Source organism: Balaenoptera ricei, chromosome 5 (assembly GCF_028023285.1).
Source record: "Balaenoptera ricei isolate mBalRic1 chromosome 5, mBalRic1.hap2, whole genome shotgun sequence".
Taxonomy (NCBI): Eukaryota; Metazoa; Chordata; class Mammalia; order Artiodactyla; family Balaenopteridae; genus Balaenoptera; species Balaenoptera ricei.
The window spans coordinates 43,825,612-43,839,183 of NC_082643.1; the positions used below are offsets into that span (position 1 = coordinate 43,825,612).

General features: G+C 43.6%; 1 protein-coding gene across 4 annotated transcripts in view; it reads right to left on the reverse strand.

Annotated features, from left to right (window-relative positions):
- GPAT3 (glycerol-3-phosphate acyltransferase 3) overlaps nucleotides 1-9,981 on the reverse strand; it is a 58,089-nt gene extending 48,108 nt beyond the window's left edge. Inside the window, exons 1-3 of one of the 4 annotated variants that reach the window (XM_059922710.1) lie at nucleotides 9,526-9,981; nucleotides 8,625-8,911; nucleotides 945-1,011 (exon numbers count right to left, since the gene is read on the reverse strand). In XM_059922710.1, coding sequence (XP_059778693.1) covers nucleotides 945-1,011; nucleotides 8,625-8,765 — 208 coding nt within the window. In that variant the 5' untranslated portion in view covers nucleotides 8,766-8,911; nucleotides 9,526-9,981. The other 3 variants (XM_059922708.1, XM_059922707.1, XM_059922709.1) reach the window with 3 other exon arrangements.
- Between the last annotated feature and the right edge of the window lie 3,591 nt (nucleotides 9,982-13,572).

A 13,572-nucleotide genomic window follows, 5' to 3' on the forward strand; every position in this document is an offset into this window, starting at 1 on the left:
ATGCACAGATGTTTTCACTCAGATTCTTTATTTCCTAAATGCACTATAGCATATAATTTCTACAATTCCTCTTAGACAAGCCTTCAGAAGATAAATTCCTTCTAGTGAAGTGTTTGACATTTTGACCATCTTTAACCCTAAATCAGATGGGCGCAAAATTGTTTCTATATTATTTTTGAAAAACACATAAAGCCTTAATCTTTTAATTAAATCAAGGGTTTATTTCTCCTTAATTTCACAGCCATCACTTCCATAGAATTCTACTCCCCTTTGAACCCAGTGTCTTAAAAATTCTTAAAATTCTTAACCCAAGTGAAAGGGTTTATTGGGACAAAGGCAAAGCACACATATAGAAGCAGGGACGGCTTAGCTCGGTTGATTTGTTAACTCACTTCTAACAAAAATTAAGTGAGTTTCTTTACTACAGGACTTTTCTGAGCCTTTGTTACTATACATTATTAGTCTCCAAGAGGAATGTGTAGCATGTGGTGATTCCCAAGCTTATTTCACAAGGGAGTTATTTTTTTATTTCATGCATTACTAATTAGTTTTTAGCAGGAAAGAATATTTTGAGGAACATACTTTGAGAACCACAAGTTAGAATAAGGTGTTAACAAAACCTCAAACATAGGTTTAACTTAACCCCAGGTAGTCCGATTAGCCTTTTTTTTCTTAAGACCATTAACTACCATGGGCAACCACCTTTAAATGCATACCTTTAGAAATACCCTATAAGAACACATAGATGAACCAGCACATATTACATCTTTACAGTAAAAACTCATCCAAAACTCAGAAGGCTGCTATTTTGTATAAAGGACAGAATTATGAACAATCCAAGGCCCATAAAATGTACTACACTATGCATATTTGAAGTTCAAATTGGGTAGATACATCTACCCAATTTGGATACTTTAACCATTAAAATGAAAAGGAAGACTTACCAACAGAAGCTGAGTTTTTAAGAACTGATTCCTTTGAGACTCCTTTTTCAATTCGTAACGTGGCCCACTGTTCAAAAAACAACAAGTATTAATGTAAACTGTGCCACAGACACAATGCAAGATATTTAAACCATGTTTATATAGACATGAAATTAATCATTAAGCCCTGGTGCTATGTGAATTGAAGAGATACCCCACTGAATCTCTGATGTAATAGTATTCCAAATCCCAGGTATACTCTTATATTAGTTACTGGTAATGCCCAAATAAAAGGAGAAAAAGATCATGTTTACCCTATTAAAAAATCCTCACACACACCTGGTACCCCAATAAATTACTCCTTAGAAAGGTCAGAAAGCATGAAGGGCAAGAGCACAGACTATGGCATCAAGTCTATCTGGGTTTAAAATTACTTAATCCCTCTCAGTCTCAGTTTCCTCATCTGTAAAATGAGGATAATAGTTCCTATTCCATAGGGTTGCTATGAAGATTAAATGAGATTAACACATGTAAAGACATACACACAGGGCACAAAGAGTATTATTTTCATAAGAAATTAGGCATTCAAGGATGAGACACACTCAAAGATGCCTAATTGCCTGTATCAGACAAAAGCTTTCAAAAGGAGCAGTGTGAGACTTGGAAAGCTGGAAAGGAATCCATGAAATCACTAACTAAAAAGACATCTGCCAGGAGATTGGGATTGACATATACACACTACTATATATAAAATAGATAACTAATAAGGACCTACGTATAGTACAGGGAACTCTACTCAACACTCTGTAATGGCCTATGTGGGAAAAGAATCTAAATGAGAGTGGATATATATATATATATATATATATATATATATATATATATATATTACTGATTCACTTTGCTGTACAGCAGAAACTAACACAATATTGTAAATCAACCATACTCCAATAAAAGTTTTAAAAACAAACAAACAAAAAGTTAAAAAGACATCTGGGGGCTTCCCTGGTGGCGCAGTTGAGAATCCGCCTGCCAATGCAGGGGACACGGGTTCGAGCCCTGGTCCAGGAAGATCCCACATGCCGCAGAGCAACTAAGCCCGAGCACCACAACTACTGAACCTGTGCTCTAGAGCCCACGAGCCACAACTACTGAGCCCACGTGCTGCAACTACTGAAGCCCATATGCCTAGAGCCTGTACTCCGCAACAAGAAAAGCCACTGCAATGAGAAGCCTGCACACCGCAACAAAGAGTAACCCCCACTTGCCTCAACTAGAGAAAGCCCACGCACAGCAACAAAGACCCAACGCAGCCAAAAATAATAAATAAATAACTTAATTTTTAAAATATATATATATTATCTAGATGACTACAATTCTAGAAGCTAACAATGTCCAAATTGACTTGATTTGGGGAGGTCGGAGAAGAGCAAAACAAGAGGTAAAAGGCACTATAATAATTATAATTACGACTTAGGCACTCTTGAAGGGGCAAAAAGACAGAATTTATTAAATATGTCAAGGCAAAAACCTCAGTTGTTGCTGGGCTTGAAGGGCTCAAGCAGAGAGGTAAACATTTTTTCTCAAATAAGTAAGAAAATAAGTAGTAGAAAATAAATAACCTAAAACATGTACACGAAGGTCAAGGAGCAAAGCATGATCTGACTACATCAGGACCCCTGCACAACATCCCAAAGAGCAAAGTAGGAACATGCCATGGGTGCTTAGAAAACAGCCTATGAATAGAGGCCTAATCTTCCCAGCTTCAAGTGGCAAGTCACAAATGATAATAGGCTCGGAGTCTTAATCTGGTTGCGTCCTTTTCTCTTCCTTGCTGATCTAGGCAGAAATTCTCAAACTCCGGACTTTACCTCCCATCTCTTCTCAATAGAGGTAAAGGTTTATTTCCACAGTTTTTCACTTTAAAGCCTTGTTACCTATTATCAGTTGTAAGGAGACCTAAGACATGATTAAAATAAAATTTTGTAAACAATCAATCATCCTTATCCTGGAGCTCACTTTTTTCATTGTGGGCATGTGATTTTATATTTTATATAAATGGTAATTACCTTAGACCAGGACAATTAGTCCATGCTTATAAGATGGAAAACATTGGTATTCTGTGGCTATTATGGGCTGAATTGTGTCCCACACAAAGCGCCCCAAAAAGTCATGTATTGAAGCCCTAACACCCAGTGCCTCAAAATGTGACTATATTTGGAAACCGGGCCTTTAAAGAGGTGACTAAGTTAGAATGAGGCCCTTAAGGTGAGGCCCTAATCCGGTATGACTGGTGTCCTTATAACAAGAGGAAGAGAACCAGGGGCATGTACAGGGAAGACAGACCATGTGAGGTCACAGCAAGACAGCACCATCTAAAGCTAAGGAGAGAGCCCTCAGAAGAAACCAAAGCTGCTGACACCTTAGTTTTGGACTTCTATCCTCCAACGCTGTGAAAAAATTAATTTCCACGGTTTAAGCCATCCAGCCTATGGGACTTTGTTATGGCAGCAAACTAATATGGGGGCATTTCTCCAATAACATGATGTGCTCCAAAGAGCTCCCTGTGCCATCATCAGAAGTTTCTCCTGAAATGCTAACTCTGAGGTCTATCCTCCAAAATGTAGTTACAATGTTCACGATTAGCAAGTTTTAAGGTTGGAGGAGAAGTCACTTAATGCCAAAGGCAATTTGTACTGGAAAATGGTTTTCTTCTTTGGGCTAACTCTCCAGTGAAAATGACCAAGTGCCTATGCTCTGCAGCTGGACAGACAGAAGTACACGTGAACTGCAGTTCTGTCACTTCCTTGCTGTAATCATCTCAGACAAGACTTTAACCTCCTGGGGTCTAAGTTTTATCATCTCTGAACAATACCAAGGGTTGTTGTAAAGATTAAAGGAGATAATCTATCCAATGACCATCACACAATCAGCCACAAGGTAGAAAAACGTTGGCTTTCTCCTCCCTCCCTACATCTATATAGGTGCCAAAATGATCAGGTTTTTTTCCAGACCATCAGTGCATCTCCCAATAAATAGCTATTTCTCTTTCACCACGCCAGCTTCTCTAGCTGCTCAGGTAAGCCCAAATACAGAGGAAGAATATCTCTTTAGAGGTTCTAAATCTCTTGAGGTATCTCAGGACACATCTACCTCAAGGCACCAGGAAAGATGCAGCTCTGTCTGCAAAGGGCCCTGAAGACAGCAGCTTCGAACAATCCCGGCTACCACTCCCCATCTCACTACCCCTACCAAGAAGGGTGACAACTTTCAATCAGGTTTTCACCCTCACTTAATTTCAAAATCCTCTTGGAAGAAAATAAGTAGCTGTCCACAAGTCACCAAAATAAAGAGTTAAGTATAATTTTTAAAGCTTAGGCCAAAAGCTTGCAGAAACGTGACACTGTCATCTAGACAATTCAACTTTCAGTTTTCACACTAAAAAGACATTTAAGAATTGACTAAATAGAGGGAAAGAAAAAAGGAAAAATGTAAAAATTATATAAAAATTCAAAATATTAGGCTTACTCAAATAATAGCTGGCCATCATCTGTAGCAAAATAATAGTCTCTCAGCAGAGTCTGTCATCTTAGCAGAGTAGAACTCAGGCTCTAGATTCAGATTAAAATCCTGATTCTACCACTGACAGCTGTGTGCCACTGTCCAGACAAATCACCTCTCTGAACCTCCGTTCTCCAGTCTATCAATGGGAATAATAACAGACCCTAACCCAGAGAGGTGCTGTAGAATTAAGTTATCTGAAAAGCATATTGCTTTGGTAGCTTTTCTTTATTGTTACTTTCTGTCATAAACAGTCATGGCCTTCTAGCAGATTTATTATATTTCCAACACCAGGGATAATACCTGAGTGTTATAATAAGAGGTGTTTATCAGCTGAAAATTATTGACCTGCCTTTTTAAAATGACGGAAAACTAATTGGTGGATGGAGGAAATGCTAAGGGAAAGAATAATAACTAAAATAAAAGGCAGGAGTAGGCTGTTCTGAGTATGTATGTGTGCTGACCCATCTGAAGGTAGGTTAAATTTTAGCCACATAGGAGGAAAAAAACCCAAAAAAACACAACCAAAGAGTGTTCCAGTTCAAACTCCACTAAGATTTGAGCACCTACTATGTATCAAGTGCTTTTATTCACCTCTCCTCATTTAATCTGTGCAATAACTCTGTGAGGCATATTCCTACATACACATGTAGAAACTAAGGTGGAGATGTTGAGTGATCTGCCCAAGGTTACAATGCCAGAAATTTGGAGTAAGTTGTTCATGCATCCAACTTATTCCTCAAAAGTTGAGGGAAAAATCAGTCCATTAACATTTATCTTCTCTGTCTACTGTTTGTATTATCTGGTTAGATTAGATAATTTACATATCATTCCCCTGCCTTCTTCTTCTCCATCAATCCTATATTCTCTTCCCATTCTTTTTTTCCCTCTAACCATGAACCTTAGGCCAATGAATAGCAATCCTTAGGTCAATGAATAGGAAGTATCATTAACCTTGCAGGGTTGAGAACAGCATATTTCAACCTTTAATCCATGCTCCTGTTAGATAAACATAAAAAATTCACACCCACTCTCCCAGAGATTCAGATATATACACCCCACCATGCAGATGGACTACCCTCTACAAATCCTCTCAGCCAAAAGTTTTACTTTTCATGGTTTGTATTCCTAAAACAATTTTCCCCAATATACTGCTACCATATTGGCATATATACTCCTAAGAAATTGTTATATACCCCTTGAAAATCACTGGTTTAGAGAATCACTACACTTACTCTAGGCTAAGAATTCAAGCCTTATCCTCAAGCAGCTTGCCATATCAGGGACTTATGAACACATCTAGAGATATTCAGCAATGCAGAAGGCAGCATTCAGTAGGTACTCAATAAATAATTATTACCTGAACTGATGAGCTAAGAAGGGGCCCAAGAAGAGCATATAGCTGGCTGAGTTACTTGACAATTAGCAATTACCACCGTCAGCTATTCTGAAGGTACCCCACACACATTGCAACTTCCAGAATTTGAGTTTATGGTCACAAAAAAAGCTACCCATTGTCAAGAAAACTTATCAAAGTAAACACATCATGTACCAAACTAAATGACCTTTTAAAATGGTGTGTAAATTGTAACCAAGGAAACCTGTGAAATAGCTAATTCCAATCAAAGAGCCCAAAGAATATTCTTGGGACTGGAATGCAAAAGAAAGAAAGAAGCAAATCAGTTGAGAACATACTAAAGAATAATGAGTAACAGAAGGGCTGGGCCTTGAATGGACTCTACAAAAAGGCAGGGTATGTGTCCAGATCTAAAGATGTTCTAATATTAAACAACCAGCACAATTTTTAAGAGAATTATCCCCATAGTTGGCAAAAAAAAAGCAATCCACTGTACCAACCTCTGCCTAACAGAAATGTCTCTGAAACATCTAACGCTGTTCTGGTTAGAGGATGAAAAACCCTGGGTTGCCATCTCCCTCTCCTGTGCCTAAAGCAGATATCACTACAGAATCATAGCTCTTTCCTGAGGAGCCCAGCTGCTCCCAAACACAGGCGCTCCAGGCAGCTACCACCAAGTCAGAGTTGGCTCACAAAATGAATCCCCATTCTAATTCCATATATGCCAAGCATCTCTCTGACCTAATAACTTTGATCTGAGCAAAGAGGATGGTTCCTTATGCTGTCATCTACCTGGTTTCCAAGCTAGGTGGTGTATGTCCCACCATAATTAGAAAACTAGCATTCTTGAGAGTTTGATTAACAAGGAGTGCCTCTCTAAGTCTCTTCAAGTCTAGATGGACAAAAATTAAAACTTGAGGCCCTGCCACACTGAAGCCAGACCCTGGACTGGAGATATCCCTTCAAAGTATGATAGTTATTTGCCAGGCTAACAGCAACTAGCAGGCCTCTCTCCTTGACACCTCTTTAGCTGTATCCTGACTTACTCAAGCAAGCATGTAGGAGTCAGCACCTGGAAGACAGGGTGTGCAACTTACTTTACTCTATCCTCACTTGGGGTGTCAATTCCAAAAGACATTGCTATATGGGAGAACAGTTCAATCATTCCAGTTCTGAGAAAGAGTGAACACCAGCTGAAGAGGATCAACTGCTACGGGGAGAGTATTCTGAAGATCTAACAGTAAGAGGCAGCTAAGAAATTCACAGTAGAGTGTGACCAAGTTCAGAGTGTGACATCAACAAGATAAGTTCAAGACTGTGAAATATCTCCCAAGTAGAAACAACAGAACTTTTTAAAACACGAGGGCTGAGGATGAAGAATCAAATATAACTTCAAAGACTAGACAGAAAAATAGCCACAAAGAGAAGTACAACAAAAATGTGGGGTAAAGCAGGAGATGAGCAGGTAGAATAGATTTGCAGGAGATTAGCTGGTGGGGGATCTGCTGGTAATCTCCAGGTAAGAGATAAAAGATTAGAGATGTATATCTGGGAGCCACCCTCCTGCCTGAGGGAGAAGAGAAAATAAAGCCACGCCTGGGGGCAGACATAGAATAAGGGCAGAAAAATGCAAACCCATATTAGAAGGTACTTTAGTAGCTACAGAAACAAGGATGCTAGAATCTAAGTAGTAATATTATTACTTTATTATTACTTTAATAATAAGAATAATATTATTCTTTTAATAGCAGCAAACATGTACAGATACCATTCTAGGATGCTTGACATATTTTAACTCACTTAAACAGCCCTATGGAAATAGTTGTTATTGTTACTCCTATTTTATAGATGAGGCAAATGAAGTACAAGAAGTGGGTGACTTCCCTATGGTCATATACTGAGAAGCAGAGCTGGGATTTTGGTACCAAATCAAAGCAAATCTGCACCCAAAGTCTGCACTATTAACCAATAGCTACAGGCCCTCTCCTCAGTTAAGACTCCTGCCTCCACCACTTAATTCAAGCAAACCACTGAACTTCTGAGTCTCAGTTTCCTTACCTGTAAAAGGGGGAATAACACTTGCTCTCCCCACCTTCCAAGGCTTTGGGGAGCATCTGATGAGAGGATCAACAGGGAACCCTCTGTGATTTAATAAAGCCCTGTATTAAGGGTAAGCTGTAGTTGTTCCCCATCAGGCCCACTTAGAGTTGAGGTCAACGAATATAGATTTTCAATGACATTTCAAGTGCCGTTGGTTAGATTAAATTTCCATGACTCTGTTAAAATATAATCAGATTTCTTCCTACCATCCAGCAATTGGTTTCTTATATTGAGCATACACTAGAACATGATGCCTTTCTGGACAGGATGCCTTAGTCCACGAAAGGACCTCTGAAACCTGGGGCTGTAAAAACTAAGGACACTGAGGTGACAGCTGCCCCGCAGAAAGGATATAAAGAAATTCGGTGATAGAAAAGGCGGTTGCATTGATATTCTGATCAGTAAAAATCATAATAACAACAGCAGGGGGTGGAGGTAGTTCTGCCTTCAACCACAGCAACAACAGGGTGGTCCAGTGGTTTTAGCCCGAATCCCTCCAGCTCTGCGGGAGAGGAGGGATGCAGCCGCGGATAAACTAAAACGCACACCCCTCCGGACCACTGACTTTCCTCACTGGTCCCCTCGCGTCTACTCGGCTTTCAGCTCTACCCTCGTTTCGCATCGCCCCAGGATCTCCCTAAAGCCCTCGCAGGAGGGGGCGCGGCATGCCCCCATGCACTCACCTCTAAAGTTTTCACCAGGATCTTCATGTAGAGCTCGGAGATGCCCAAAGACACCCCAAAGGCCGAAGGCAGGAGTATGAAGCCGAGCACCAGAGTCAGCCAGGTGTAAACGATCTTCCCGACCAGCTCCGCGCCATCCATGGCTCGGCGCGCCCAGAAAGGGTCCACGGAGGAGGTCCGAGCGCGACAGCTGTCCCTGTCCCCAGGTAGTCGGTTGGCAGCTCCGGGAGCAGAGGTGCGGAGCCCAGCTCCCGGGAGTCAGCGCCGCCGCCGCCTGGCACTCACCTCTGCAGGGAAAACAAGAGAGGACGGGAAAAACTTTCAGAAGGACAGAGATTTCCTTCCTCTTCGGGCTCCACCTCGCCGCGGCCGGTTAACTCTTTCTCGGCTGGAGGCCCAGGCCCCCACCGAAGCTGCTGCCGCTTGCGCAGACCTGGTAGCGCCGGCCAGGCGACCAGGGCTGGGGGTGAGCGTGGAGACACGCGAGCGCAGCGGGGAACGTGTCCCACCCTGTGCCTGATTTCAGTTGGGTGGTGATTGGGGCAACTCAGCGTTGACTCACGGAGGCCCTCCCGGAACGAGGATCCCTGCGGCGCAGTGCACCGCACCACCGCACACGAGCCGCTGGCGGAACTGCCGCCTGGTCCAGGACTGCGCTGCTGGTGGGCTGGCTCGGACGCCCAGCGCCCAATTTCTGCACCCTGCCCTCGCCCCACCTCCTCCGCCACCCAACGGGGAGCTTCTGGCAGGGATCTGCACGGAAAGCGCCTCAGCCTCCCGGGCGGCCTCCAGTCTTCCCCGCGCCCCGCCTCGCCAGCACTCTCAGCGGAGGTCCTTTAGGGAACAGAGTTTTCATCTGCAGCACGTTAGCATTTTCTCACCCCCAGAATGAACTACTGACGTGTCCGGAACGCTTGAGAAGGTCCTGCTTGTGTGTGTATAAAACGACCTCTCGGCAGGGCTGTCAAGGAGAGGGAAATGCCCACGGCGCTGCTGGGCTGCGGCTTCCTCCGCTTCCAGGTCTCCCACTCCTCCTTCTCCCTCCTCCTTCCCCTCCCTACTCTACGGAGCTGCCGGGCGAGATCCTGCTCTTCCTGAAAGTGGAAAGCTCTCTCCACGAGTCGCCTTCCCAGCTCAGCCGCCGTTGCCTTGGCACAGAAATCCTTCCGCCGAGGGTCGCTCTCTTCCTGGGGCAAGATTCCAACCACAGCTTCCCCTACCTTTCACCCAACACTATTCTCACAGAAGCCCCAGAAAAACGCCAGGCCCCCGCTAGCTGCATCCAGCTGACGCGCGCTTCCAGGGAATTCAGTGCCCGCATCGCTGCCTCGCTAGCCCTTCTTAGAACAGTAAAGAGCAAAAAGCTTGTACGGGTATTTACTTCACTGCGGTTCATGCCTCTTAGAAACCTGATCTGTTTTTAAGAGTAAGCTTGAGAAGGGATGTTGAGACTGTAGTAGACAAGAAAATCAGGCTCCCAGCGTTTCCAGATCGTCACTGAATGGGACCAAAATCTCGTACAGGTCTCTTTCGGGTGTAATTTCAAGCTAGAAAAACTGGGACGGCAAGCAAACTGAATTCAAAGAGTGTTGACAACAAATACTGCGAAAGAGGCTGCCCCGGCCCAGGGTGTGGAGGAAATGGAGAGCGGAAGAGAGGAGAAGCCCCCTGCAAAGAATGTAAATGTTTGGCTTCTGCACCTCCTGCCAGGCAGGTATCACAACTCCTTCCCCCACTAGGAAGGGAAAAAAACTGTAACTTGGTCCTAAAAACCAAGTTAAGAATAAAGAAGTTTCAGGCGCTTGGCTTCTCAAAATTAAACCTCTTTATAGTCTGCCATTTTACGAAAACAAACAGCAACAACAAAAAAACACACATACCAAAATTCGTCTAAAGTCTTTGCTGGAAACAAACACATATTTAGCACAAAACCTCAAAGATTATATTGACTCATTTAACACCATACATTCAGGCAAAGCTCTTACCCTCCTTTCATTTCCTCAAAGGAAGATGACTAAGGAATGCTGAATGATTGTACCAAAGTTTACCCAACAAGTCTCAGTGCAGGTAATTTCGTTTAAGGATGGCCTTTTTCTGCCCAGACAGAGGAGCTGAGTGCCCACAATCTCCAATGATTTCTTGTTGCTCATGACCAAATTTCATGAACTAGGTTTGCTTCTTTGGTTTTGGTTTTGGTTTATTCTTTATGTAAGAATTATTGTCCCAGAAGGGACTTCCCTGGTGGCACAGTGGTTAAGAATCCACCTGCCAATGCAGGGGACACAGGTTCAAGCCCTGGTCCGGGAAGATCCCACATGCCGCGGGGCAACTAAGCCCGTGCGCCACAACTACTGAGCCTGCACTCTAGAGCCCGCGAGCCACAACTACTGAAGCCCTCATGCCAAGAGCCTGTGCTCGGCAACAAGAGAAGCCACTGCAATGAGAAGCCCATGCACTGCAACGAAGAGTAGCCTCTGCTCGCTGCAACTAGAGGAGGGCCGCGCCAGAAACGAAGACCCAGTGTAGCCAAAAAACAAATAAATGAATAAAAATTTTTTAAAAAAAGAATTATTGTCCCATAACGGAATGGTGGAATGGTAATAACTTGGAGTCTGAAGTCTTAGACTGACTCCAGACTGACACAGACACTTGTAAATCTGAACAATTCATTTAGTCTTCTGTGCTTCAGCTTTCTCATCAGTAAAATGGATTCTTTTTAGGGTCAAATGTGATTATGAATTTGAAACTGCTCTGTTAAGGACAAAGCTCTGTGCAGACATCGAAGGCAGCTTGGTGCAAGTGTAAAAGCTCTCCAGCTTTTTTTTTTTTTTTTTTGGCTGCGTTGGGTCTTCATTGTTGCACATGGGCTTTCTCTAGTTGCGGGGAGCAGGGGCCACTCCTCATTGCCATGTGCAGGCCTCTCACTGCGGTGGCCTCCCCCGCCGCAGAGCACAGGCTCCAGCCACTCGGGCCTCAGTAGTTGCAGCATGTGGGCTTCAGTAGTTGCGGCTTTCAGACTCTAGAGCGCAGGCTCAACAGCCGTGGTGCACAGGCCTAGTTGCTCCTTGGCATGTGGGATCTTCCCAGACCAGGGCTCGAACCCGTGTCCCCCGCATTGGCGGGCGGACCCTCAACCACTGCGCCACCAGAGAAGCCCAAGCTCTCCATCTTTATCTCACCTAAAACACAGAAGAGCCAAGATAGGTTCATCTTTGCAATGATGAGGGAGGGAGAGGGAAGAAGTAATGGTGGGTGGTCCCCAGGCTCCCTTTCACTCACCTCACCTCTCCCCTTTCCTTGCACACCTTAAGGCTCTTTCATTTAAACCTAGGAAGGATCCTCCCTCCCTTCCTGCACTTACAACTCCCTTCACTGTATTAGTTTCCTAGGGCTGCCATAACAAATTACCACAAACTTAGTGACTTTAAACAACACAAATTGATTCTCTCAGTTCTAGAAGCCAGAAGTCTGAAATGGAGGTGCCTACAGGGCCAAGCTCCCTCCAAAGGTTCTAGGGGCGAATCTGTCCTTGCTTCTTACAGCTTCTTGGGTAGCTACCCGTGTTGCTTGGCTTGTGGCAGCATGCTCCCTGCCTCAGTCTTCACATGGCCTTTTCTTCTTATCTCTTATGAAGACACTTGTCACCCTGGATTTAGGGCCCATTCTAATGCAGGGCAATTTCATCTTGAGATTCTTCACTTAATTATACTTAATCTGCAAAGAACTTTCTTTTCCAAATGAGGTCACATTCTCAGGTTAGGATTTGGGCATATCTTTTGGGAGGCTACAGTTCAACCCCCTACTCTTACCATATCTGTAACCTGGGGATAATAACACCTACCTGGAGAGGTTGTTATTGGGACTTGAGATTATACATTTAAGCTTTAGCTGATAGTACTCAATAATGAGGTTGTTCGAGACAATCCTGTTTTTCACCTGTTGTCCTGGCATATATATATATATATTTTTTTTTTTTTTTTTTTTTTCGCTACATTGGGTCTTTGTTGCTGTGCACGGGCTTTTCTCTAGTTGCAGTGAGCGGGGGCTACTCTTTGTTGCGGTGTGCGGGCTTCTCATTGCAGTGGCTTCTCTTGTTGCGGAGCATGGGCTCTAGGCGCGTGGGCTTCAGTAGTTGTGGCACACAGGCTCAGTAGTTGTGACTTGCAGGCTCAGCAGTTGTGGCTCACGGGCTCTAGGGCACAGGCTCAGTAGTTGTGGTGCCCGGGCTTAGATGCTCCACGGCATGTGGGATCTTCCAGGACCAGGGATCGAACCCATGTCTCCTGCATTAGCAGGCGGATTCTTAACCACTGAGCCACCAGAGAAGTCCCTGGCATATATTTTTAACGATGTTTCCTTTCACTCTCAAAAATGTCCTGGTTTGAGTGAAAAATCACATGGTTCCCTTATTCTTACATAATTTCTAAGATCCCTTCCAGTCTTAAAATATTAGACTTTTGATAAAACTGTCAAGTCCATGCATGACCCCTTGTCAACATCTGAGGCCAAATGAAGTTGTATAGGAGAATGAAGAAGAGGGATTAGCAAGTAGTCCAGAGCTTCTCAAACTTTAAAGTGGGTAGGAATCCCTGGGGCTCCTGGGACTGAAGATTCTTCCTAGGGCTGGGATGGGGCCTGAGAATCTGCATTTCTAGGAGCTCCCAGGTGATGCTGATGTTGTTGATGTACAGACACACCTTGAGTAGCAAGCCCTTAGAGTTCGGACAAGAGGGGAGTTTTATATTTAACTGATGACAAAAGGCCATGGGAAAAACAAACATACGGTTACCAAAGGGGAAAGGTGGGAGGAGGGATATATTAGGAGTTTGGGATTAACAGATACACACTACTGTATATAAAATAGACAAACAACAAGGACCTACTGTATACCACAGGGAACTATATTCAATGTCTTGTAATAACCTATAACAGAAAAGAATATGAAAAT